The sequence below is a fragment of the Salarias fasciatus genome, assembly GCF_902148845.1.
Source record: "Salarias fasciatus chromosome 7 unlocalized genomic scaffold, fSalaFa1.1 super_scaffold_4, whole genome shotgun sequence".
Taxonomy (NCBI): domain Eukaryota; kingdom Metazoa; phylum Chordata; class Actinopteri; order Blenniiformes; family Blenniidae; genus Salarias; species Salarias fasciatus.
In genome coordinates this window covers 13,426,890-13,451,088 of record NW_021941229.1, presented here as the reverse complement: position 1 = coordinate 13,451,088, position 24,199 = coordinate 13,426,890, and the positions used below count along the sequence as shown (strand labels likewise).

General features: G+C 41.2%; 1 protein-coding gene across 1 annotated transcript in view; it reads left to right on the top strand.

The window, feature by feature from the left end:
- The window catches only part of LOC115383437 (transmembrane protein 132D), a 36,325-nt gene that overhangs the window by 2,901 nt on the left and 9,225 nt on the right, over positions 1–24,199 (top strand). The window contains exons 2-5 of the mRNA XM_030085619.1: positions 1,290–2,217; positions 9,277–9,423; positions 15,784–15,955; positions 19,655–19,798. Coding sequence (XP_029941479.1) covers positions 1,290–2,217; positions 9,277–9,423; positions 15,784–15,955; positions 19,655–19,798 — 1,391 coding nt within the window. The remainder of the gene's footprint in view (positions 1–1,289; positions 2,218–9,276; positions 9,424–15,783; positions 15,956–19,654; positions 19,799–24,199) is intronic.

The following is a 24,199-nucleotide window of genomic DNA, read 5'->3' as shown; positions in this document are numbered from 1 at the left end:
TTCCTTATTTTTTTTTGATCATGTTGGTCAATATTTATCACAAGCCTTCATGTAAATTCTCTCAAATGTCCTCATGTCTGGTATTGCCTGACACTTTTTCTGACTATTAACTCTAACATTTGTGCTAATTTCCATAAGCTTTCAAGAAAAAAAAAAACGTATGTACGTTCACGCACATCCATGAAATGCACTTTGAAAATGGGAACAGATTGGTACATCGCTCCTCAAACCTTTCGGGAGAAGGAAGCGGTTTTGCTTCGGTGAATGTTTTTTTTGCCTTCAGATAAGACATTTTTGTGAAAGGGAAAGTCACATACGCTCATTAATTATAGAGCACTTCAACATGGAGGAAGGCAAATTGCCGAGTGCCTTTGACAGTGAGGAGTAGGATCTGTCACGCAGAGACTCCTATAGCATCCAGCAGTCGCTGTAGAAGTGACTTTTTAACCCCTCAGATGCTGCAGGTGGCATTTCCCTCGTAGTGAGGCATAGATATTGTATGTTGGGGGGGGGGACAATAGAGTTTGTGTTGTGAAATACAAGAGACTAAGACTGATCAGAATACCATGTAATTGCAAACTGAATTTCAGTCCTGTGAGAGATATTAAAGAATTATCTGCTGTAATAGTACCATTTAGTCAAAATGGCCATAATTGCCGCCATCTGGATGTAATGTGTTGCTGTAAGAAATGCACCTGAGTGTGGATTTCACATCACTCCATGTATAATGACTGCCATCACTGTTAAATACAGTAGTGCGTTTTGAGAAATGTACATAGACACACCTTGTAGAGGCAGAAATAGCAAAGGTTTATAGCTGCTTGACAGGCAGGTTGCGTGATAATGCACCGAGGATATGTTTACTCCTGAAAAATTCAACTGCTTTTGCCCCTTCCTCTCCTCTATTCAGTGCAGGAACTTCTCTTGGAAATATACCATATTTCCTTTAGAAACTCTATCCCTTCACCTTGACACTCAGTCGTCTTGGTTCCCTGAGACGGAGAAATGACCTGATCAGCTTTTTGATCCTTCTGGCTCCCAAGTTCAACCCTCTGTCATCGATCCTTTGGTTTGTCTCCCCAGCCACTACCTCTTTTGTCCTTCCTGCATCCTCCTACAGTCCTCATCCAATGTTCCCAGCTATAGTTGCTCACTGACTCAGTAAGTTTTATAATGGCTGGTTTGATATCCAACATTAAAGTGTAATGCTAAAACAATGGTATAAGTCAATTCTGTAATCTGTCTGTCTCTCTCTCTCTCTCTCTCTTTTTTAAATCCTTTTCTTTCAGTTGCTGAGAGCCAGAAAGTGTCTGATGATAAGGCAGCAGCCGCCTCTCCGGTTCCAGTTTACCCCAACGTTAACTTCCAGGTCCTCAATGTGGACCACGTATTTTTGAGACAGGACAGTAGAGAGCAGTTGGGGAACTCCAGCCTGAAGCCCCAGACTCAGACTTTTCTCATCACTGGACCTGGCGGCGGGCTCCTCCAGCCGGTAGTCAATGCCTCGTATGGCCCCCTGACCGTGGACGCTCCTATTCCTCCAGATCTTCTCCTCAGTGGGCGCAAGATCCTGCCCGTCATTTTGACGCGCCAGGTTCGTTCCTCATCCCCCGTAGTCAAGATTCTGTTCCACATGCCCACGGGCAACAACATCACCCTCACGCAACAAACGGTGTTGTCTAAAGACGACACTGGAAGGAAAACTGACGAGGCGAAGGTCAAGGATGGAGCTCACTGTGTGACGGCTTACGCCTTTTGGGAGACGAGGGAAATCCGCGGAGCTTGCTTGGTGTCTCCCGGTGGATTCTGCGTCGCGCAGTTGAAGCTGGAGCCCACTTGGTTCAGCTCAGCCAGCAGATCGGGAAGCTCCAGCAGGGAAACGGAAAGAAGTGAAGGAACTAAAGTGATTCAAGGGAACGTCGTAGAGGTTTACTTCCAGAGTCGGCGGGACCAGAGCGGCCAGTGCGCCCCGCAGGATAGCCTGCAGCGAGTGGGAGTGGGGAGAAGGAGAGACTCTGGGGGATCCGGGACACCAATGAGACGAATTGGAAGTGTCAGTCTCCTCAGGGCTCCACCCGGAAACCCCACTTTTCTTCGACTCAGGCTCGGAGGCGCTGTGGTGATTCAGACGTCTTCGAAACCCCTGAAGACCACAGACGTAGCGACATTCTACGTCTTTCTTGCGAGCACATCTACCATGGAAAGCTTCACGCTCAGGTAAGACTCACCAGACTTCACAACATTGTTGAACTCAGATGTTGAAATTGTTGCCATTTTGTTTATTCAGAAGCATAATATCATCTTGTTTGTTTGGATAATGATTGAGTGATGTTGAAATGTAAAAGCAATTGCTTCTGGAGCTAGTATTTGTTGTACTTCTTTGATCACATGATTTGGAAATGTCATAGCTGCTTCTGCCAGTCTGCCAGTTTCAGACGGGTGTTTTTGACTACGCACAAGAAACAAGCTTATTTTTTGAATTTATTATTCATTTTTGGAATTAAAGACTTCAAAGTTTTATAGTTGCAGTTTCTGGAGCGCGTCAAAATGCCACAGGCTGTTCCTCGTCCACGGCTTTCCATACCTCAGTCGTTCCAACTGTGAACTGATGACATCCGACAGCTGATCTTATGGAAAACTAACTTCTGCGAGATGCTCCTGCTGTGTTTTACAGCTTGGCACAGCATCTCTTCCTCCCAGTGAAACAACCTGCATGGTGCCTTTAGCTTTACATTATCAAAGAAAACAATATGAAAATTCAGAATAGTATAATCCAGAACAAGATATGACTTAAAATATGGACCCAGCTCTTTGAATCAGTCCCATCTGGGCAGGCTACTATTATATTTGTGTATTGGGGGTCGACTGTGGGTCAACTGCTAGAGTGGTCGTCTTTCAGTTGGAATATCGAAGGTTTGATTTCCGATCTCCCCCCTGCCCACATGTTGAGGCGTCAATTTGCATTGAATGCATTGAACTCCTTACATGACAGCTGTCTCCATTAGTGTGTGTGAGTGAATGGGTCATTGTGAATAACAGTGTAAAGCACTTTGTGGGCTCCTCAAGATGCGGAAAAGGTTCTATTATATCTATTTTCTGCTTCTTTTCTTGTCCGCCATTTTGTACTAACAGGGTTAATCCTTGCTAATTTCCCCAAATCCATCAGAAATGCCTGTTTTGAGGACCCTCACATCTCAAAATACAGTACCTTTTAATCAAAATGTAGGATTCAGACTCAACTCTTCATTCATTCAGTCGTGTTTTTGGTCTTTGGTCAAAGGTCTGGGCCACATCTCCTGTGATTTCAGATCAGCGTTGGTCATCTCTGCAATCAGCCAGTGCAGTTGCAAATTTAAGTCTGACCTTGAGGAGAAGCGTTACACAGAGCTGTCACAGGAACACTGAAGATTAAATCCACTAATTTCATTGAGTTTCCCAAACGCTGCCAAGTAAACATGCTTGTTCTTTTTTCCTTTTTACCCATTTTTCATTAAGGGTTTTACCAATGGTTCTTTCATTAAATTGAGGTCAAGTAGAATTTCTACGGTAAATTATTCAAGGCATTTGAACATGTAAAGAGTACAGAGGGAAGTGTTTTTATTTGACATCCCTTTGAATTGGGTGTTCTTCATGCACAAGAAGTTTAAAGCATCATTTCCAACAACAGCTGTTTAATTATGTCACGGATGAAGTTGAGGACAAGTGTCTTGGATGTATTGTATAATAATTATCACTGAAACTCATAAAGCGTTAAAAGACAGCTCAGTGAACTACCATGAGATACAGTGCATTTGAGAACGTGCACAAAGGATTTGGTTCATGCATTTAAACAGTTACTTAAGACACTAGAATACTGATCAAGGCCCGCCATCAAGGCCATGCAGCCAAACGCTCGAGTGCCAGCGTGACTTGTGCTGTCTGCCACTTGCAGCTTCATCAATCACTGCATCCTCTTTTTATTTAGCAGAGAAGGATCGTGAGCAGTCTCCCATAAATATGGGAATAATTGGCGGTGATTTCGTTTGAACAGGTTTCTCTGGTTGTTCCGCTTCATAAAAAAAAAATACAAAAAATACACTTATTTGCTGGTGCAAGAAAACAAACACCTTCTTGTACCCTTTGGGTAAATGTGAATTTAATACAGAGCAGTTTTGTCACGCCGAAAAACACAGCTCAATCTTTTTTGTAAACTTTCTCGTGGCTGCCATTTGGAGCACACCGCTGGGCGGAGTGTGACGGTTTATATCGGTGCCCTCGAGATCAGTAAAATATAAAGCCTTTGCAGTGAGGTTTCTGTTTCCAGTCCTCGCAGTACTTAATAGTTTTGTTTAAAGCGCAAGACAAATTTCTTCTTAATCCCATGATTTAGTGATATCATGCCGCAAACATACCAAGCCGGATGTAATCTGCTGCAGGATGCGGGCAAATGGAGAGAAACGCTAAGATGTGTGTATTAATCCATAGGGCACGCAGTGGCTTTGCGGCAGTCGGACCCAGGGCTCCTCTCTAATGCGAGACTTACCATTCACAGGCACAAACACGCCCGCAGACGCTCACGGACCCACAGTCCCACTGACCTGAATGCAGCTGTGCCAGCATTGTCGAAATCATGTGAATAAGATTTGCTGGAGAGACGCTGACCCTTTTGACATCTGCACTTGTTTGGACTATTTGTGAGGATTTGCAGCCTCTTCACCTGAAATGCTCCATATTCGGACTCGGTGACCGCGAGCGCCGAAGTTCCTGCAGTTGGGCCGTTGATTTTCGGTCCATGTATTTTTTGACCCACTGCCACATCCAGGATGAGATTGGACAAGAGGAGGAGGACCGAGCGCAGCCGCTAAGTCCGAGTGAAGGCTAGCTCTGAGGAGCTTGGCAAAGTGATTGATTCCTCCTGGGAGAAATCTCTGCTCTACTTCCCTCTTTGGCCAAAGATTGAGTCCACTCCAGCAGGGTTAGGCCAGATAATCTGTGGCCCTGATTGAAAATGAATCAAGAGGTTAACTCTTTAGGGTAGGAGATGATCTGGGCTGACTGCCAGGATTAAGTGTGTGAGTGTGTATGTGTGTGAAATTCCTGAGGACAGCACACCCACCTGTTAAGCACACATTCACTTTGTCAACAAGTGTTATTAAATATATATATATAAATAAAAAAAAAGAAGCCCCGTCCACACACAGCTTGTACACACACAAAAAAAGCAAATTTTCTTCTTCATAGGTGGGTAATGACACTAACAAGTAAACAAAGTTGTTGTGATTCTTTAACATTTCAGTTTTAAACAGACTTACTGCCTTCAGTCGACAGAAATAAAGAGCTGTTGGGCCTGAAAGTAGATATCTATTCTGCTCCCCACCTGTGGTTATGAACTCTTGGTCGTAAGTGACAGAGACAAAGGAGGGAGGATAGAAGTGGCCAGAATGAGGTTTCTCTGCAGGGAGGCACTTGTCTGCTCGTGGACAAAAAGCTCAGCGATCCAGCAAGATCCTGGCATTGAGTTACTGCTCCTCCGCACTCGATAGGAGCCGGTTGAAGTGGTTGGAACCCCTGGGAGGGATGGTCATCAGGTGCTGTTGTCACTCTAATGCTGAACTGGACGAGCAGCAGGGAAATGATTGATTGAATGTGACAGCAGAAATGCATTTCAAAGTTTGAGGAAACAGTAATTGTCTCTGGTATGCATTTTCCCGAGCTGAAACTCAGCCTGTGATTGCTGTGAGGAAACGATCACCTGTTAAAGACGGATGTCGGCGGCTGAAATTTAAGAAATCAAATCAGTAACAGACCTTGGTTTTTTGATTTGTATTCTGATCTGCTGGCTTTAATCAATCTCTTTGTCACAAAAACTCATTAAAATTGTTATTATACAGGCCGTTTTTTTTTTTGTCTGTGCTGTAAGAGCTTTGATCCAGAAAATGACCTTCACAGAAGTACGTCTTCATATTGCTTTAGTTGAATAGTCGGCTCACTTCTGGGACCAGCAGCTTTGTGTGAGGATGTGTGCATCTGTCTGAATTCTTGGATACTGTATTTTAGCTTTGCCCTCATCCTGGCCTCTGCCTCAGTGGTTATTGATCAGTCTAGCAGCTCTTGAATTACAAATCAGTATTTCCAAATGTCTGTATTTGGATGTAATGGCATGTGTTCCACCGCTGACCCACTTTTACTTTTTCGGCCATGAATGGATTTCTTATTCATGTATCCTTTTCGTCTGTCTGTCAGAATGTTCTACAGCTACCGGAGGGCTGTTTGGCGGCTGAAACCACAAACAGCAGGTTGTTAAACGGAAACAGATTGTTTGCTGTCACAACGCAGGTTGTCTCCCACTCTCATGTGTTTGAGGACACGCGCAAGAACACACACACCTATTATCTAGCCTGTTTAATATCAGAACACAATCAGCTGAGTGACGAATGTGAGTTTTAGACTGATCACTGAGAACATTTATGGAAAAAGAGAACTCGACCAATGAGGAAACCTCTATTCTTCAGCGGGCGCAGCCTTTTCACCTGAAATGCTCCAAATTCAGGGGTTGAGCAACTCAAGAAGAGAAGTTATCAAACACAAGGAAGACAGAATGCTGAAGCAGAAGTTATATCTTTTCATTAAATCATTTTGTTTTATAAGTAAATACCTTAAGTTAAATTAAAGTGTTGCAGGTAAGGCAGATGTTGGGGTTAATTAGTGTCTGAAAATAAAATCTTTAGCTGATGTTAAACCATAACCTTTGCCGCTGCTTTTTGTAGTTATAGTACCAAAGTAAAGTCCAGTATTAAGGTGAAAAGTGAAAATTTCAAATACTTGAGTCGATGCTTTAATTGTCTTATTTTCCCTTTTTTTTTTTTTTTTTTTTTTTTTTTTGTTTGTTTGTTTGAGAGTGTCTTTAGATGGTCATGTTGCATTTTTTTCTGGGTAAATAATGAGGTCATTTGTTTCATAATTTCTCACTAAAAGCCAGAAAACCAATGCGGCGCCTCCAAACTGCACAATGCTCAAAACGTCACCTTCAGTCGTCGACATGTGACTTCCGTCTGCTGGCTTTCGCAGGTTCAAATTAATACAGCATTTTTGAGGTTTAACTTTGTTTCTTTGTTTGACCAAAAACTCTTCTCAAGTGTGAATATCCTGCTGATAAATCTGCTGTAGCTGAGCGATACTCTCAAGCCACCACCGGCTGAATTCCCTCTGGAACGATCGGAGCACCTTGTTGAATCCTTGCCATGAGGAAATTGTCCTGTTTTGGATCCTCGCTGTGCTTCCAGCCTGTAGCTAGGTGTCTGCATGAGTGCAGATAAGTGAATCACTCCAAGTTAAACTTGGGTCAGGAGCATTTCAAACCTCTTGTATCTTTTTTAGCAGCCTCTAACCCAAATGGCTGCTCTTTGAAAGTTATCATGCGATGACTCGATGTGACAGTTTACCCAAGGGACAAGAAGATGGAGGAATAAAAAAAAAAAAAAAAAACTCTTTGTAATTGTTAGATGTGTAGACCTGTGTGGTCTTGTCATATTATTTATAATTAATGCTCCGTCTCTCTCTGCAGAGTTATGAGCGTGTCTGAATCAGACATCTGATTAACTGATTCCCAGCTCCTCTCGCGCCTAATGGGAATTAAATACCCCTGCTAATTCTCACTCTGCAAGCAACCTGACACATCGGTTTGTCTGTGACTCACCTTATTAGTCAAAACATGAAGAAATGCACGTAAGAACAAAGATAAAACGCACATATGTAATCAGAAAATATGGCAAAAAACCCATCAACATGTTCATTCAAGTCACTGAACAGAAACGGATATAAATATGTGGATCTTCTCTTCTGAAATGTCGGATTTATTTTTGTGCCGGTGTAGACATGAACATGGATGGCAACACTTCATAAAGTTTACATTCAGTGCTTTCTTTTTTTAGTTTGTGTTGTGCAGTAATCTGTACACCGCATGTTTTTCTGGATATGTGCCCTTTACGTCATGTCCGAGACTCGTTGATACCGACACTAACCCTCCTTCAGAGAACGGATATGTTTTTGAAGTACTGACACGCGCACAAAAGTTCAACAGTTTTATTTATAGTGCACTTATTTTCCATGAAACTATATTACTCAAACAAGCTTTCAGTATTAGACTGGATATTTTGTAACTTTATTAATAAAACCTGTGGTTCGCTTGCCTTGTCAGCTCTGATGTTGTCAAACCATAACAGAATATAATAGACTCCAAAAAAGTGCAGTTTGTTTCTCTTGTAATAAAAATATTAGAAATATTGCCAATTGTAGGTTGTATTTTTTTAGGGGAGACAGAGGTCTGCAGTCTCTTTGATCGAAACAGCTGTTTTTCTTTCTTTTCACCAAAATAAAATTCATCTGGATCCCCGAAACCTGTTAAACACATATGCTGAAGATACAGAAAATCAAATTGGAAAGATTTCCCCATTTGAAACAATTTTAGCAATTTTAAATGTTTTGCTACTTTAGCAGTTGTAACCATTTCAGCTTTATCTGTCTATCTATCCCTCTATCCATCCATCCATCCATCCATCCATCCATTAAATGTTTATAAACTTAAGATTTTGTGAAAGCTTCAGGGAGCCGCTGCAGACGGGCTGAGGAGCCATATGCGCTGTAGCTCCAGAGCAGCGGGTTGCAGACCTGGTTGAAGGAAAGGTCCAGCACATCGTCACAAACACAAAAGTCCCTCCACACGCTGAGTGGTCCTCTGCGGTTACATTTAATCCACTTCATACTAGAACAAATGCACCACCACCAGTCTGTAAAGGTCAGGCTTTATCTTTCTGGCCAGCATGAATACTTTCATGCTTTCTGTTCCTCTTCCACACTATGAACTGCACTTCTTGTTGCAACTCTGAATTGTCGTGTTACTGTGGCACACGTCCTTTTGCAGGCTGAGAATCCAGTGTCTCTGCTGCAAAAACCAGACATCGGTTCAGCTTGTGATCACGTTCAGACTTCAGATTAAAACTTAAGACGAAAAAATGTAAAAAGGCCTCTACAGTCAATCAAAGGCTAATTTTACATCATGGAAAGCTTAAAACACATAAAACGTAAAAGCCAGACAGTTGTATTACATGCATCATGTACACTAATTTCCATTTGAATCAAACTTGTCAGCACCAGTTTCATGGACCAGCACTGCCTGCTCGATAGCAGAACCTGCAATCGTAATCAATCACTGACACTGAAGCACATCCTGTGAAGCGTTCCGACTTTGTCATTTACATGTTCATTTAACTTTTCTGAATGTGTGTGTTTCTGCCACAGGGCGACTGTTAAAGCGGGCCTGTCCTTCAGTGTAGCTCGGCCCAGTGACTCCGCTCTGTGGGACATCGCCGTCGAGCCGGGCAGAGGCGCAAATCCCAGCACCGTCTCCGTCACGTGCCAAAAGAAGGTGGCCGTCACAGCTAAGAGGTCAGTCTTCTGCCTGTGTGCTACATTTGTACCCAACCTCATCAAACCCATTCTCTCTGGCCTTTTAGAAGTCCCTGCTGCCGTCATAGGAATAAGTGATCAGGTGTCATGAAAAAACAGATCTTGCACTCTGGTGTGTTCGCTCCACGGAACACGAGCGAAATGAAAACGAATGGGGATCTCTCACTGAAAATGTAATTATTTATGGCCTCGTGCTCAGTGGTGCGCACACTGTAAGCAGCCGAGCACCGATAATATTGTTTTAATCTATATAGAGTGTCGCTCCATGCATTTATATGGAGTAGAATTGACTTTTTTCCTTGAGTAGAAGTTGGAAAGAATGAGAGAATCTTCAAAAATCTTGAAAAATTGACACGATTAAAGAACACAGTGACCATTTTTACACATATCTACTGCTGTAATTTTCAAAGTCAGCTTGGGGTCTGACAACCGCAGAATGTTACACGGGATGTGTGGGCTGCGACATAACTGGCAAATAGGCTTTATACCCTGATTTTTTTAAGCATGGATGTTCTAAAAAGAGTTAGAATAAAAATCTTTAGACCTTCCTCACATAAAAATATTCAGTGATACTTAATTTATCTGAATTTATCTATCAAATTGTATTAAATTGTCTTACATCAACTACATTGATTTAAATGTTGTAAGTCATAGTTATCAGCTTATAAAAGAGATGATGCCTCACGCCTACAATAATAACATGAAAGAATAATCAGAGAGAAAGAAAGAGAAGAATATTTACACCATACATGCATAACATTATGACCACTCACAGGTAAAGTGAATGCTGATTATTCATCTTGACACCTGTTTATTGGCGTATATATTGGGCTGCAAGTCACCATTTTGATCTCAACATCGATGCAGAAGATGCAGAAAAACGAGGAAGGGTTTGGTTTGAGATGACGCTACAGAATCTCAAAAACTGCAGTCCATGTGAGGTTTCCAGGTCCAGCAGCAGAGCAACTGTAGCTCAAATGTCTGTTGACGTTAATGCTGGTTCTGATGGGGGAGTAATAGAGTCCGTGTCTGCAGTGGCTGTTTTGATAGATAAACGGAAGCAACACAATAAACAGTGGTCTTATTGTTTTGTCTGGAAGTCGCTGAGTGTGTGTAATGCTTCTTCCTCTGAGTCTGTGACCACTGCTGACATTAATCTATCATCAGTTTGACATCATATTATTTCTGTTTTAGAAGAAAAAAAGGGTCCTATTCTGCAGGCTTTTATCATTTTGATGCATTTCTTCAAATGACGACAAATAAATGTTTATTTGATGCACACCAGTTGATTATATCTGCCCTGCCTGATGCAGATGTTGGCGCCAGGCACCTCCCGCCCACACAAACACACACACCACCCGCCGTCCGTCCGACCCACATATCCGTAATCATCCATAATCACGGCTACGTTATCCAGGCTTAAGCGCTTGCACGTTCACAAGTGGAGATTAGGAAGCAGAGATATTCCAAGTCGTGTCCAGTGTGCCGAGCAGGGAGCGCGCACACACACGCTCCGCCAGCATGGTGACACGTGCACACACGTCCACGCCCACAACTGTGTTTTGGAGCGGTGATACATCCCGGGGTTTAAAGTCCCCCCTTAATAGATGGATTTCCTGGAAATAGAGGCTTTGACCTCTCCTGTCCGACTCTCACGTTCACTCTGGCAGTATGTTGGCTGCGGATCGTTTCAATCCCTCTGGGATCTCAGTTCATTTTATTTACAGGACAAAACGGAAAGACAAGAACCATGCCAAAGTCTTGAAGTGGACATTTTTAAATCAGTTTTGTGGTTGTAATGTATGAGACAGATGTATTTTTTTGGATTTTTTTTTTTAATATATAATAGCCACTCCGTTGTATGTCTGAAAATAAGAAAATCATTTACAGGTCAATAGTTTTGTTACTTACTGTATATTTATACAAATTAATGTATGGAATGGAATTTAATGCATTTATTCTCACTCCATTTTGAACATGACTATGTGGGTTTATGTCATTGATTTTCTCTTTATTATTGTTTCAGTTGTACTTTTGATATCTATGGCCTCTGGCCTCTAAAATCAATTAATCTGATCTCTTCCAATATTTTGAGATCCAGTGTTTTTGGTTTTCAGGACTGACAATGTCAAATAATAAAACAAATACATAGAATAAAGCAAATATGTATTTTTTAGATTTGTGTAATAAACATACAGTATTTGGAAACCATGTAGCTGCGTTTAGCCCATCTGATTTGTGGCCTTGCTCAGAGGCCACAGTGGTAATCCGTTCTCCCTCTATTCTCCCTCTTCATGTATGGATTATCTCCAGGTACTCTAGTTTCTTAGTGTAAATGTGTTATGAACCCAAGTTGTTTTAAGTGGCTATACTAGATGGTTTTTAATATTGCACTGATATGATGAGTGAAGATGGGAAAAAAATCATTTCTAAACTTCTCTCTGGTAAATCGATTTGATCTGCAACTTTCTGCTTTGAATTTAAGTAACTAGTTGGATGTTTTCCTCGGTGGAGCTTTTAGTAGCATTGATCGTCTTTGCTCCATGTTCCCAAAAAAATATCAGCCTCAGAAATGAGAAACAGATGTACATTTCATAAGCTCCCTTAAATAGTCCAAAATGAACTCGCTGAATTGTGATTGTATCGCTTGAAGCACCAGCTGCATAATGCTCTGATTCGTCTGTGGTCAGTGCTTGCGCTCTCCAGGTTTTCCAGAATTTGTTGACACACGCAAACAGAAAAGAGAGAGAGGGAGGAAAATATGTTTTGCTTTTTTGAGTGGTACACATAATTTTATAAAAGCCTCTCATTCATGACTCTCTCCTTTCAATTCCGCATGGCATTCAGTCCTTGGGTTTCTTTTCATAGCGTATGTTCCCACAGGTACAATTGCGTACAGAGTTTTCACATTTTCTGGCTTCATTCCACATTGTATGTTGGGGTTGAACATTGAAATCATTTTCAGTTCTTTTTCCATTTTCCAACCTCCACACCATACCTCATAATGGTGAAGTGAAAAGAGCTTTGGATGTTTGCAAATCTATCAAAAACAAAAACCTTGTATTGACTCAAATATTCAGACCTTTTGCTCCAAGCACTTTGAATTTACCTGGGAAACATCTGATCTCTCAGCATCATTTTGAGTTGCTTTCACACCTCTTATCTCAGCCGAGCTGTGATGAATTTGACATAAATGGACATGACCTGTAAAGGCCCAACCCTGTCTATGTAAAACTACAATGAAAGAGAAAGACGCCACATTGTTGAAGGACCTGTCTGCAGAGCTCTGAGACACTCTACTAAAAATGCACATATCCTGGAGGAGTAAAGAAAAGAAAAAAAAAAATCCTCAGTGGAACAACCCTGAGTTCAGCTGGCTGCCTGAGCAAACTGAACAATGTGGGGCAAAGGGCTTCAATTGAGAGGAGGTGATCAAAAACCCAAACGTCAAATGCCTAAGTGAGTGAAAGTGACGCTGATCGAGCCTCTTCTCAGTGGTAGACAAGTGGAAATCCATCTCAAGGACTGCCAGACTGTTAGAAACAACATTGTCTGCTGTTGTGAGACCCGTTGGCCTTGATGGAGAGCGTTTATCACTGGAGAGCAATGTTCACTGCCTCTGTGTGATAAACTCATCCACGAAGCACGGTGGTGGCAGCATCATGCTGCGGGACACCGACTCATATTAAGGCAAAGCTAAAAGAAATGAATTATAAAGATATGCTGAAATTACCTTAAAATGTAATTTTGGGGTTTGGATGCAGACACAGTTAACAAAGGTTACAAGTATAAAATGAATAGCTGAAATTGCAGCTGTTGAAATGAACCGAGACAAAGAAGATGGAAAATCGGCAATTAAAAAAAACAGAAAACAAGTCAAGAAAAAGAAGAAAAAATTAAGTCTCCTCTGAACTGATTGTGCAAACGCACACAATGCACGGCCAGCACAAACCAGCAGCTAATTGTTGGAGACAGAGTGTGTCGCTGACCTAGAGAAATGTTGACGTCTCGTCGACTCATTAAGTTTGAATATAACATTTTAGCTGACAGTTAAATGTTGATTTAAAGCCATCATTGACAGGTGTGACACCTTGTCAAAGAATTCAGACTTGGATGGCATGACGGCTTAGTTTTAGCTCTTCAAATGGCTGAAAAGTCGCTTTTTGCTATAATCATCCTGCATATTATTATTTGATGCAAATTGATGAGCGTTGTGAATGCCGGTGCACTGGTTTGGACAGTGAGCGAAGCACTCGGTAATCAGAACTGGTGAAAATGTTGAGGGGGTAAGAATGTGTGTACGCTGAAGTTTTCCATTTAGAAAACCAAGAGTTTGAGAGAATCCATCAGAAATATCACAGAAAATACGAGAAAGCAGGTGTTCAAAGCTTCTCGCACCTTACTGAAGACGACACTGTCACAATCACTGCAACCAGCGCTTCAGCTCTCACATAGAAAACTCTAAATTATTCTGTCACTTCTGCTGTTTTGGTTTATTGACTGAAAATTAACGTGGAACAAAAAGTAACCCACCTCACCCGAAGCACTTTCACTGTGTTGGTCTTTCTTGCCACTGATTTCAACATTTTTGGACTATTTTTCATTGCGCTTTTCAGCCATGTAGAGATTCATTGTTTTGCTTTATGCAAACTTTTGCTGCACTTCAAAGTGCCGCAGCCCCATTCACACCCTGCTCTATTTCCCCCTTTGATCTGCTCCTACTGACAGGTGTGCCTACACACTCTCCTGCATCAAATACCATCACTTGCCATTTCTTTGACAATCCTTTGACCAGAATACTTGGCTGAAGTCTCTGCCAGCTCACTTAATCTCCCCTCCACATTCTCACCTTATTCTTCCAGCCCCTGATGGAAATGAGCCCTCTTGAGTATTGTCTTTGTTTTTCTTCAGACTCTTCAGGCGGTATTTCTCGAATTTCAGAGTAATTTCATACCCTTTAATTTTTGTAAGCCTCTTCTTTCTGCATTAGTGTAATTCTTCAGAAAGCTTTAAAGACCAGTCACCTCACATAGCTCCTTTTGCAATAATATATTGACCCACCATTTGTTACACAATCTGCATTCTGTCAGTTCAGTCCAACATAAGATGCATTAAAAATGCAGCTTAGTAGTTGCTGCCTTCATGTTTAGCAAACATTAGATGTTAGAGTGCACGCTACATCCGTTAGACAGCTCAATGAATCACTTTGATCGATAAAGCCACCGTTTATCCTGCTTCATCCAATCCTGTTTGAAAGGCAGGATACACCCGGGGCATGTCAGCAGTCCCAGGGGGAACAGAGAGACAGTCCCACGCTCTCACATTCACATCTGTTAGTTTTATGTTTACCAGATATCTTTAAGTGCAAATCTATGAACTGTTGGAGCTAACAGGAGTGCCCAGACCAGAGTGCGGAGTGAAAACCCACAAGGGAAATGTACAGTAAGATTCTCCAGCTCAACCAAGACCTGGACCGGAGACATTTCCATTATAAGGCAAGCTTGCTAACCAACACCTGATCTGTCCAAAAATGTTCTCTCTCTGCATGATTCCATGCTTTACTACACACTTTGGACATACTGTCCTGAAGAACACAGTCTCTGTTAACCTAGTCAGATAAAATACATTCAAATGGAATTCAACACGAGACATTGGGGTGAGCAATGTGCCACAAAATATTAACTCAAGGAGTATGAATGCTTTTGCATGCCACATACCGTGTGTCATTTCCTTTCCACTTCACAATTATGGTGCATGTTGTTGCTCCATCACATAAAACTCAGATAAAATACATTTACTATAGTGGTTGTGTTGTGAAAAAGTGGAAAATTTCAAAGGTTATGGACATTTTTGCAACTCAGTGTTCAATAGGAAAAGGGAAAAAACTGTGCTTTTATCTTTGTTTTGTTTTTTAGGTTGGTTATTGAACTTTTTTTTTTAATTCACCTCCTACCAGGATTTTCAAGCCTAGCGCTCTGTCAGCTGCTTCACAATTGGGAAGATTTTCACCTCACTGTTACCAGAGAGGCAGAAATACTTGCTGTAGTGAGTCTTGCTCTCCTGAAATGAGCCATTGAGGAAGAAGGAGAGGCCCACCATCCACAGCCCGCTGCAGCGGGAGATCCTGGGTTTCTGCTTCAGGGTCTTATGGCGACAGTTCACCCTGCTGGTACAGTGAACCAGAAGGACCCATGAGAACCACGAAATGTGAAAACTCTTCATGAACGTGTTTGTTAAGGGTTTTAAGTGTCTGTATATAACTATATTATGTATGTTGTTGTATATTACGTTGTATATTACATTGCCATGTGGTAATGTTCGTTTGTTTTCTGAAAACAGGGGTCTCCTGGAGGTTTTACAACTCGACTTTGTACCAAAAGACGTTTCTGACCAGGTTGAGAGCCAGAGCATCTCCTGGCGTCTGGAATTACCAGGAAATGTGAAGGATGTGGGCCTGATGCGGATCTACACTACCCAAAGGGACTACGTGGGTCTGGCCCCTCTGGTGATGGTAAGAGCCAAGCCTGAAATGTAGCGCAATATATATTTATTTTGCCATTTACAGCACAAGTGAATTTTTTGTGTCCATGCTTCCTGTTTTTATGACTGCTGTGGTGGGTCACAGGAATCGTGTTCATTGGTTTTCCCATTTAGTACAATCAAACGCCACCCACTCATTCAAATGTAAAATTGCAAGAATACAATTGAGGAATTACTTCATTGTCTGGAAAGCTTCCATTTCTTACTTTATTACATTTTCTAGACTGTCTTTTATTAAACGTGCCATGTGTGTCTTGGCAGAAATTACTGCCGACTGCAACTTTGCTTGTTTGGGACCCGCAGTCACAATGTCACACATCTTCATTACTGTCATTTGAAATGCTGCGTCTCTCACATGGTTCACAATAAATGGCTCACTTTATCTATTATGCTGCTTTTATTCCTGATCTGAATATATAAGGCCTCTTGCCAACTCACAAATTATAAGCCACCTGGGAGTGTGCTCATTAAATAAGCACTTGTTAAAACGTCACAAGATAGTTCAGTTTTGGCTGAAGGAATGAGAGAATGAACCGTGTGTGTATATTTAGACATTTTTCTACCATCTCAGGGTTTTCAAAGTATGACACTGGTATCCTCATTAAAGAAAACTACAGTAATTTGGAAGGGTATGTTCATAGTAATTAGCATTTTAATTAGTGTCAACATATCATTCTGGAATTATATTAAAGGGGAAAAGTCTTTAGAAAAGCTGTTTAGCCCACAAAAATAAAATAAAAAAGAATAAAAAAAACCTCATAATACGCGCCATGCTTTCGATCAGTATTTCTTTCCACCCTAGACAATTGTATTGCTGTTTTACAGCTAAATTCACACAGTGATACACAAAACTGCAGCGTGTCCTCCATGATGCTGGCATGTGCCTGTGACGACTGATAAAACACTCTGAGGCAATTACCAAGTGGATCCGTATCGGTCCTTTCACTGACCTATTTTATGGTACAATAGTCATCATGAATCAAACAGCCATTCGAGAGCAAATGTGTTTAATCTCGGTCACTGGTAGGATTCACATGAGGAAAATACTGTCATTTTGTTCCTGTAATAGCGGAATGAGCAAACCATGACAAGTCTCTCCCTGCCTTTTGAAAAGAGCAACAGGTTTGACCATCTGCGAAACACTTGCTACTGACAGAAGACTTCGTACAATATGATGATTACTTTAGGAAATGTTGGACAGCAATCAAGGTGTTGTAGAAAGTTAAGTTTAGCAAAGCTGTCAAACTCCAAAGGTTACATTGAAGCGTTGGAGCAACACGAGGAGAGAAGGAGCGGGGAATGTATTCAGAACATGAAGGTGACGACTCTGCAAGTAAGAACTTGGTTTGAACCGATTCTGAAGAACTCAATGGATTATTCTCTATGGGAATGCACAAATCTTCACAGAAGTCATGGTCACTGTCTTGATTTTATGTTTTTACATTTATTGTTTTTATTGCTTTAGATACTTATAATTTATTGTCTGTATTCTTTGCTCCCCTTTAACCACTCACTTGCTGTTGTAGTGATGCAAATCCCTCCATTGTGGGTCAAGTATAGGAATATCTTATTTTCATATAGTAAGCACACATACCTTCCATTGCTCCCATTACTAGTACAGTGATTTTATAGCACATCTGGCACAGATGTTTAATAAAGAATGTTTTATAAGACATCTGGCACAGATGAGTCGGTGGCTTTTAAAATGTGGAGCGGCCCTCCTCTGGGGCCCACTGCAGAGCTTCGAGGGGGCGTGGCAGTGAAATGCCTCTACGATTTCAACTTTTTTGTTAAACTCATGATGACAGGAGTTCAGGATTGAAAGATGAACCGATTAACTATTTCAATAAGTCTCACATACAACATACTTTAACTGATCATGACAGTCACAAAAAGCGTATAAACACCTTGTTAAATAACTACAGTTGCTAAGAGTGATGCCATTTAATGTGGAAAAACATAAGTTAGTGTTCAACTAAATCTTTTCTTTGGTATTAGACTGAGCCTGTACAACCTCCCACACATTGAAAAACACTTCTTGTAAAGCAACAAACAAACAAAACTGAGGTTTAAAAAAACTATTCTCAGAAAGGAGACAGATTTAAGCAAAGTCTGAGCTTTTTGGGCTGTGCTTGATCACCATAAACCAGATTACTGCGGAGCTTGCCGCAACACGGGACGTTAAGATCTCTCAGTGTGACGCTGGCATCACCGCGGCGCGCTGCCTTTACTTTCTGATTTTCTGCTACTCCTGATCCAGTGGCTTATGTTCAGGTCAGAGTTACAGTCTGAACTGGAGCATGTCCTTTTGGAATTGCGGTCAGCAGCTGTCAAGCTGACAGGGTTCAAAATGCGGCGCTGCCGGGAAACATCTGCCCTGCGCGAGCTGGTACTTTAGTCCGAACGTATCAGAAGAAAGAGAGAGAGGGGAAAAAAAGCACTGATCACCCAAAGCTTCTTATACGCACACTCCCGCTACCTTAAAAAACATTTTTTCAGATCTTATTAACGGGGAAATCGTTGTGAATCCATGTTGAAGCGGTAGTTTAGAGTGTAAAAATAAAGCAACATAAGGTTTAATGGCAAGTTACAGGATGTACAGCGTATGAGCTGAGCTGCTGCCCTGCGGTGACGCAAATAACCAGTACTGTGTGAGAAAATGGGATGGAAGATTATGAACGTAATCAGGTTTAGGTGTTTGTAGAGATGTGTTGATTTCTGAGTAATACATTGTACTGCAGGACTCATTTTTATCCAGGTGTGCTTGTGAAAAACATTTATTACTGCAGAGATTATTGTTGGGTTACAGCATATCTGTGCAGTGTAGTCATAGGATTAAAAAAAATCTAATTTGTCGGTCTGTATTTCTGTTTTATTCAAATATTCTCACCAACGGCATCATATCTACTGTTATCTCTTCTCTGACACAGACTCAATGTAATAATGATGCCTGTATCGTCCACTACTGTTATCTTTGCTGCATTGCAGATGAACACACAAACAAAGTGTCGGAACATAGTTGATATGTAAAGACTTGTTGGGTGTATTCAGGTAAATTCGAGCTGTAAGGATTTAGAGACAGAAGTAGACTCACGTTGCCTCCTCTGGATGATCAACAAAAATCAACTTAATGATAATTCTCCCTGATCTGCTTTAAGGCTCTGACATATTTTTTTCAATAAAACCTCCTACACATGGTTATTTGCTGAACAAAGTTGAGTATCTTGACTTTTAACAAAAGCCATGAGAGGTATTTTAAACACAGAATAATTGTTCTGCGTCTGTGGAGTTTAGTGTTTTGGAAAGTAGTAACTTTCAACGTGACTGTTCAAACTAGATAATGTGATTCAAAGGTGGTATGGGACGATTCCCAGAAGAAGATCATTTTAAAAGATTATCAGGTGCAAAATTACTGCTGGAGTTCATCCTATGTGTATATATGTGTTGCAGTTTTGCAGAACAAGAAGCAGAGGAGTTAATAAGACAATATCTTGAGAAAATGTCATCTTCACAGAGGTATCATTTTGCAGCCCGCATGCAGCACTTCTATCAAACCGAGCGAATCTCAGAAAAGAAGTTTATTTTTGCGGGATCTTGTGTCTGTGGCTTTCCAGCCTACACCACTAACCCCGACCTGTGTGTGTGTGTGTGTGTGTGTCTTTGTACACAGACCACAGACATCCTGAACACTGCCGTGCTGACGGGGAAAACTGTTTCCGTGCAAGTGAAAACTCTGGCTGTTGAGGCCAACGGCTCGGTCACCGATGTGACAAACTACACCAGCTGCAGGTCCACGCAGGAGGATGTACTTAAGGTAAGCCTTAAAGACCTCAGGGTTACGATTGAGACTGAAATAGAGAATTGTCCCCATGTTAGTGTTCCGTCTGTTCTTGTTGCCTTAGTTTAACTCTGATAAAAGTATTGTCCATGCAGTAAGGCTCTACACTGAGAGTCCTGACAGATAGGGTTGACTTGTAGTCTGTGGGATCACATTGCAAACTGAAAAACTGTATTTAATGGTCCCCCCCCCCCCCCCCCCCCCCCCCCCCCCCCCCCCCCCCCAAAAAAAAAAAGAGTCATATTTTCCCGTTTGTGCACTTTTGGCCCCACTCTGCTCTAATAAGATTAGCACACATAAAACAACAGAAAAATAAAGCGGATTGCAGCCAGATGCTGCAGTCAAAACTGTTTACCTTTTCGTTTGTTAAATAAGATTTCTGCCAAATCCATGTAGTGGGGCCGATTTCGGCCAAAAATGGTGAAATCTTCAAATTAAATCAGAAGAAATTGCTGCAACTTTCAGACAAAATTTTATTTCGTGAAATGTTCATTAAATAAGCACATTTTCAGAATCAGCTTATTTGCACTAGAAGAAAAAGCCTTTTAGTTTGTTATATTTACCTATATTGACTGATGTGAACTTATTAAGATCACACAGGGCTGCATGAGGACCCAGAACTGAAATGACTTTAAAAGCCTTCCTTGATCGACACCGTTCAAATGACATATAATCCCTTTATGTGTTTTTTTTTTTTTTTTTTTTTTTTTTTTTTTACCATATAATAAACAACTTCTCTGGAGTGTTGGAATCATCTGCTGCTTCATGTTTATTTAATACCAGTTTAATCTGAATTTAGGCCTCATTTGCACATAGAGTTTGCTGGATGATTGACAGTGATTAAGCTGAATCTGGAAATGTGAAAAACAAAATCACACTGATGCTTCAGTCTCGTCTCTGCCAGTGAGTCCTCCCTGTCACTCTGCCACAACACTCAACAGGTCCAGCCATGTATCTGTGTGAGTGTGTGTGTGTGTGTACGCGTGAGTGTGTGCACACACACGTGCACCACAGCATTGTGGATAAAAGCAGCTACTTCCAATATGGCATTAGTGAGTGAGCCCATGATCCCACCACTCAGGCTGTAAAGCGCAGTGATTTGACCTTTGCACGAAGGATCCGTGTTTGCAAGATCTCGGGAGCAGAAACGGCAGAGAAAGAGAACCAGAGAAGAAGAAAGGGAATTATATTATTTTCCATTCGACGGCCCTTCAGCCACGGCGGTGTTTAAATGTGCGAGCTTAAGAGGGTGCGAAAAGAGCCCAGGAAAGGCAGACAGTGTTTGTAAAGACTTTCTGTATCAGTGCAGGAACTTAATCCACTCCTTATTGTGTGTGTGTGAGTTTGTGTGTGTGTGTGTGTGAATGGCCTTCACGCCTCCGGCAGTCACTGACCCCTCTTAGAGCAACGCCACCAACTAGATGAAGTTAAACCTTGAAACCAGAGATCCTCCTTATCTTTCATACCGCAACTGCTGTAGACCGAATCGTTATGAGGGATTTATTTTGCATGCAGTTCACAACCTCTCGGATTAGACCGCATGCTCTCATATTATCTTCCAGTGTATACACAGAAAGAACAGGTTAAAAAATCATAGTTTGAGTAGAGTTTTTGTCTTTTAGATTGTGCTAAACAAGTCATCCTGGCACTGTCGATCACGCAAAGTGAATTTTTGGTCTCATGTTGCAAATGCAGGCTCCATTTACTTTAGCTCTGTTTCAGTCCTCAGGGGAAAAATGTCGCTCTTCAGCCACTAAATGCTCCACTATATGTTCGCCATCTGGTGGCTAACTTATCTTTTGTTTTCGTTTAGCTTGAGATAATCTCTGAATTAAATCCAGAGACTATAAAAAATCCTCAGTGTGGTGTGCTGCAAAGTTATCAAACCGTTACTAGTACATCAATCTGAATTACAGTGTATGTCGTGTTTATTCAGGCATTTTTGAGGCCTGTGGTCTCATGCACACAGTTTGAATTCAAGAGCTAAAAATTAAAATGTCATAAACATCGTGTTTAAGGGAAGACTGACCTGTGTCTAATCCAAGGCATTCTGATCATCCAGATCAAAAACTAGAAACATGCACGTGTCCTATTCTGACTTTGGGCTTTTACACAAATAAAAAAAGAGCACTTGGTATTGATAACAACTTTATTTAGAGAATAAATGAATATTTTGATTCAGACCAATTAAACCAAGTTCTATAATGTTTGTCGCTGAATCTGTCTGCATTAATATGAGTTAAAATAAGAGATCCCATCACAGGAAGCAGGGTTTTTACGTCCTGTGCAGCGCTAGACCAACTTCACACGTCTCAGGGTCGACGACTGAGAGGATGAATAGATCTGAGTCACACTCAGTCTCAGGCATAACCTGACATGTGCAAATGAAGGTTTGAATGGGTTAATCCATTCATCCATCAATCCAATCATCTTATATCTTCTTATCCAAGTTGGGGTTTCACTGGCTGCAGAATCAATCCTAGATAACACAGGGGAGAGATCGAGGACACACTTGACAAGTCAACAGTGCCCTGCAGGGCGAACACAAACAGCGAACCACAGCTGCACTGTGGCTCAGATCGGTTATTTGCAAATTTAAAGTTCACTTTAAAAGGTCTAAGGATTTAATTGATGATTTTTTTTTTTTAAATACAGGCATTGATATCAATACCCTTAAGTTTATATTTGCTCCAGTTGAAATGTCACATCTAACAGAAGTTGTGTTCAGTTCTCCTATTTTCAATGTATTCAGTCTTTTATTTGAAAATTTTTGATATTAAAGATATATTTTGCACTTTGTAGTAAACTACTGTTAAGGAGGATTAAATGTGGTTTGCATATTTTTTTAAGAACATGTTTTGATATCTACTTTTAAAACATAATTGTGTTTTTCTGTTGTGTAATCTCAACTGAGTTACAAAAGTTTAAAAAGTGAATGAAAAAGTTGAAAAGTCTCAAACTAGAGTGGGCTGAAACTTTAAAGTAGCAAGTCTTTCAGCACATGCCTTCAGAAAGCCTTTAGGCACAATTATCAACAATTTTGGATTTTAAATGGGGCTGAAATTGCAGCACTTCGAGTGGAGTAGTACTCCGCACCGGCAGTATATTTTCGGACTAAACATACTCCACCAGCTTCTATAAACCTTCATTTGAACGTTAAGTGAAAGATGATTTTGCGAGACCTTTATGTGATAAACCAGGGTAAATCTTGTCCAGGGATAAAACATTACAGACTAATATTTCAGGTGCCGAATAAATAGAGCGCAGATGTTGAATCATTTCATTGATGAGTGGCACATACTCCTACTGTTTTGAATGTATGGTGAATGACAAATTTCACTTATTACAGAGTAAAAAAGAAAAAAAAAGAAAAAAATTACCCGATGAAGAATTCCTTTTAAAACATGTAGTTTTCTTGCGAACCTGTCTCATCACTTTGAAAAACAGAGTCCTTAACAAGGTTATTTTTCTAAAGGTTACTGACCTTTATGGCAAATGTCATTGCTTTGGAAAGCAGTTTAAGACATGAGAGACTCTGCCGCGGAGACTCTGTCGGCCTGATAGGAAAAACTCTTTAAAGCCCGGCCTCCATCAACATTTCCGTGGGAGTTCAACTTGACTTACCTCAGAAGTCATTCCACCCTCCGCTTTTTTGCCTCACTTTTCTTTCTGCCTCCCCCTCTTCGCCTCCCTCTCTCCAGTGCTACGCTCTATTCTCCAGTCTAGTGCTCTCCAATTACCTCTGTGGAGCCACTGGTTTGTTAAGATAAGTGAGGCGGTGCTGGAGATAGGCCTCCAATCTTAAATAAAACACACCAACTGCTGTGTCTCACCTCATTGCTCCCGCTGGTGGAGTCGGCAACGATCCCACCTACAGTACGGCTCTACAGGAGCGGCCGCGCGGCGCAGCTCATTTACATTCAGCAACGGTCTCAAAGAGACCACAGTCGTGAATTTACATGACGTAAACACAAATACGCCGCGATTTCCTGGCCAGACTTCGAAAGTAGTGTGAAATTAGTAAGCTGTGTATGTGTGTGTGTGTGTGTGTGTGTGTGTGTGTGTTTGGGCCATTTGAATTGGTGCCTCTGTCCCCAATCATCCACACAAAAACTTTCCTATTTAGTTTTCTTGGACCTTTCACTAAGAAACCTTCAGTTGTAGAGAGATGAGTCAAAAAAAAAAAAAAGAAGAAGAAGAAATTCTGTGATTTTCCAGAACTACTTGCATAATATGATTTTTTTTTTAATACACACACACACACACACACACACACACACACACACACACACACACACACACACACAGAAAAAGTTTCAACTCATCCACTTCCAGTGCTTTGCAAATGACTGAAAACTAAAACTTTTGGTTCTGATT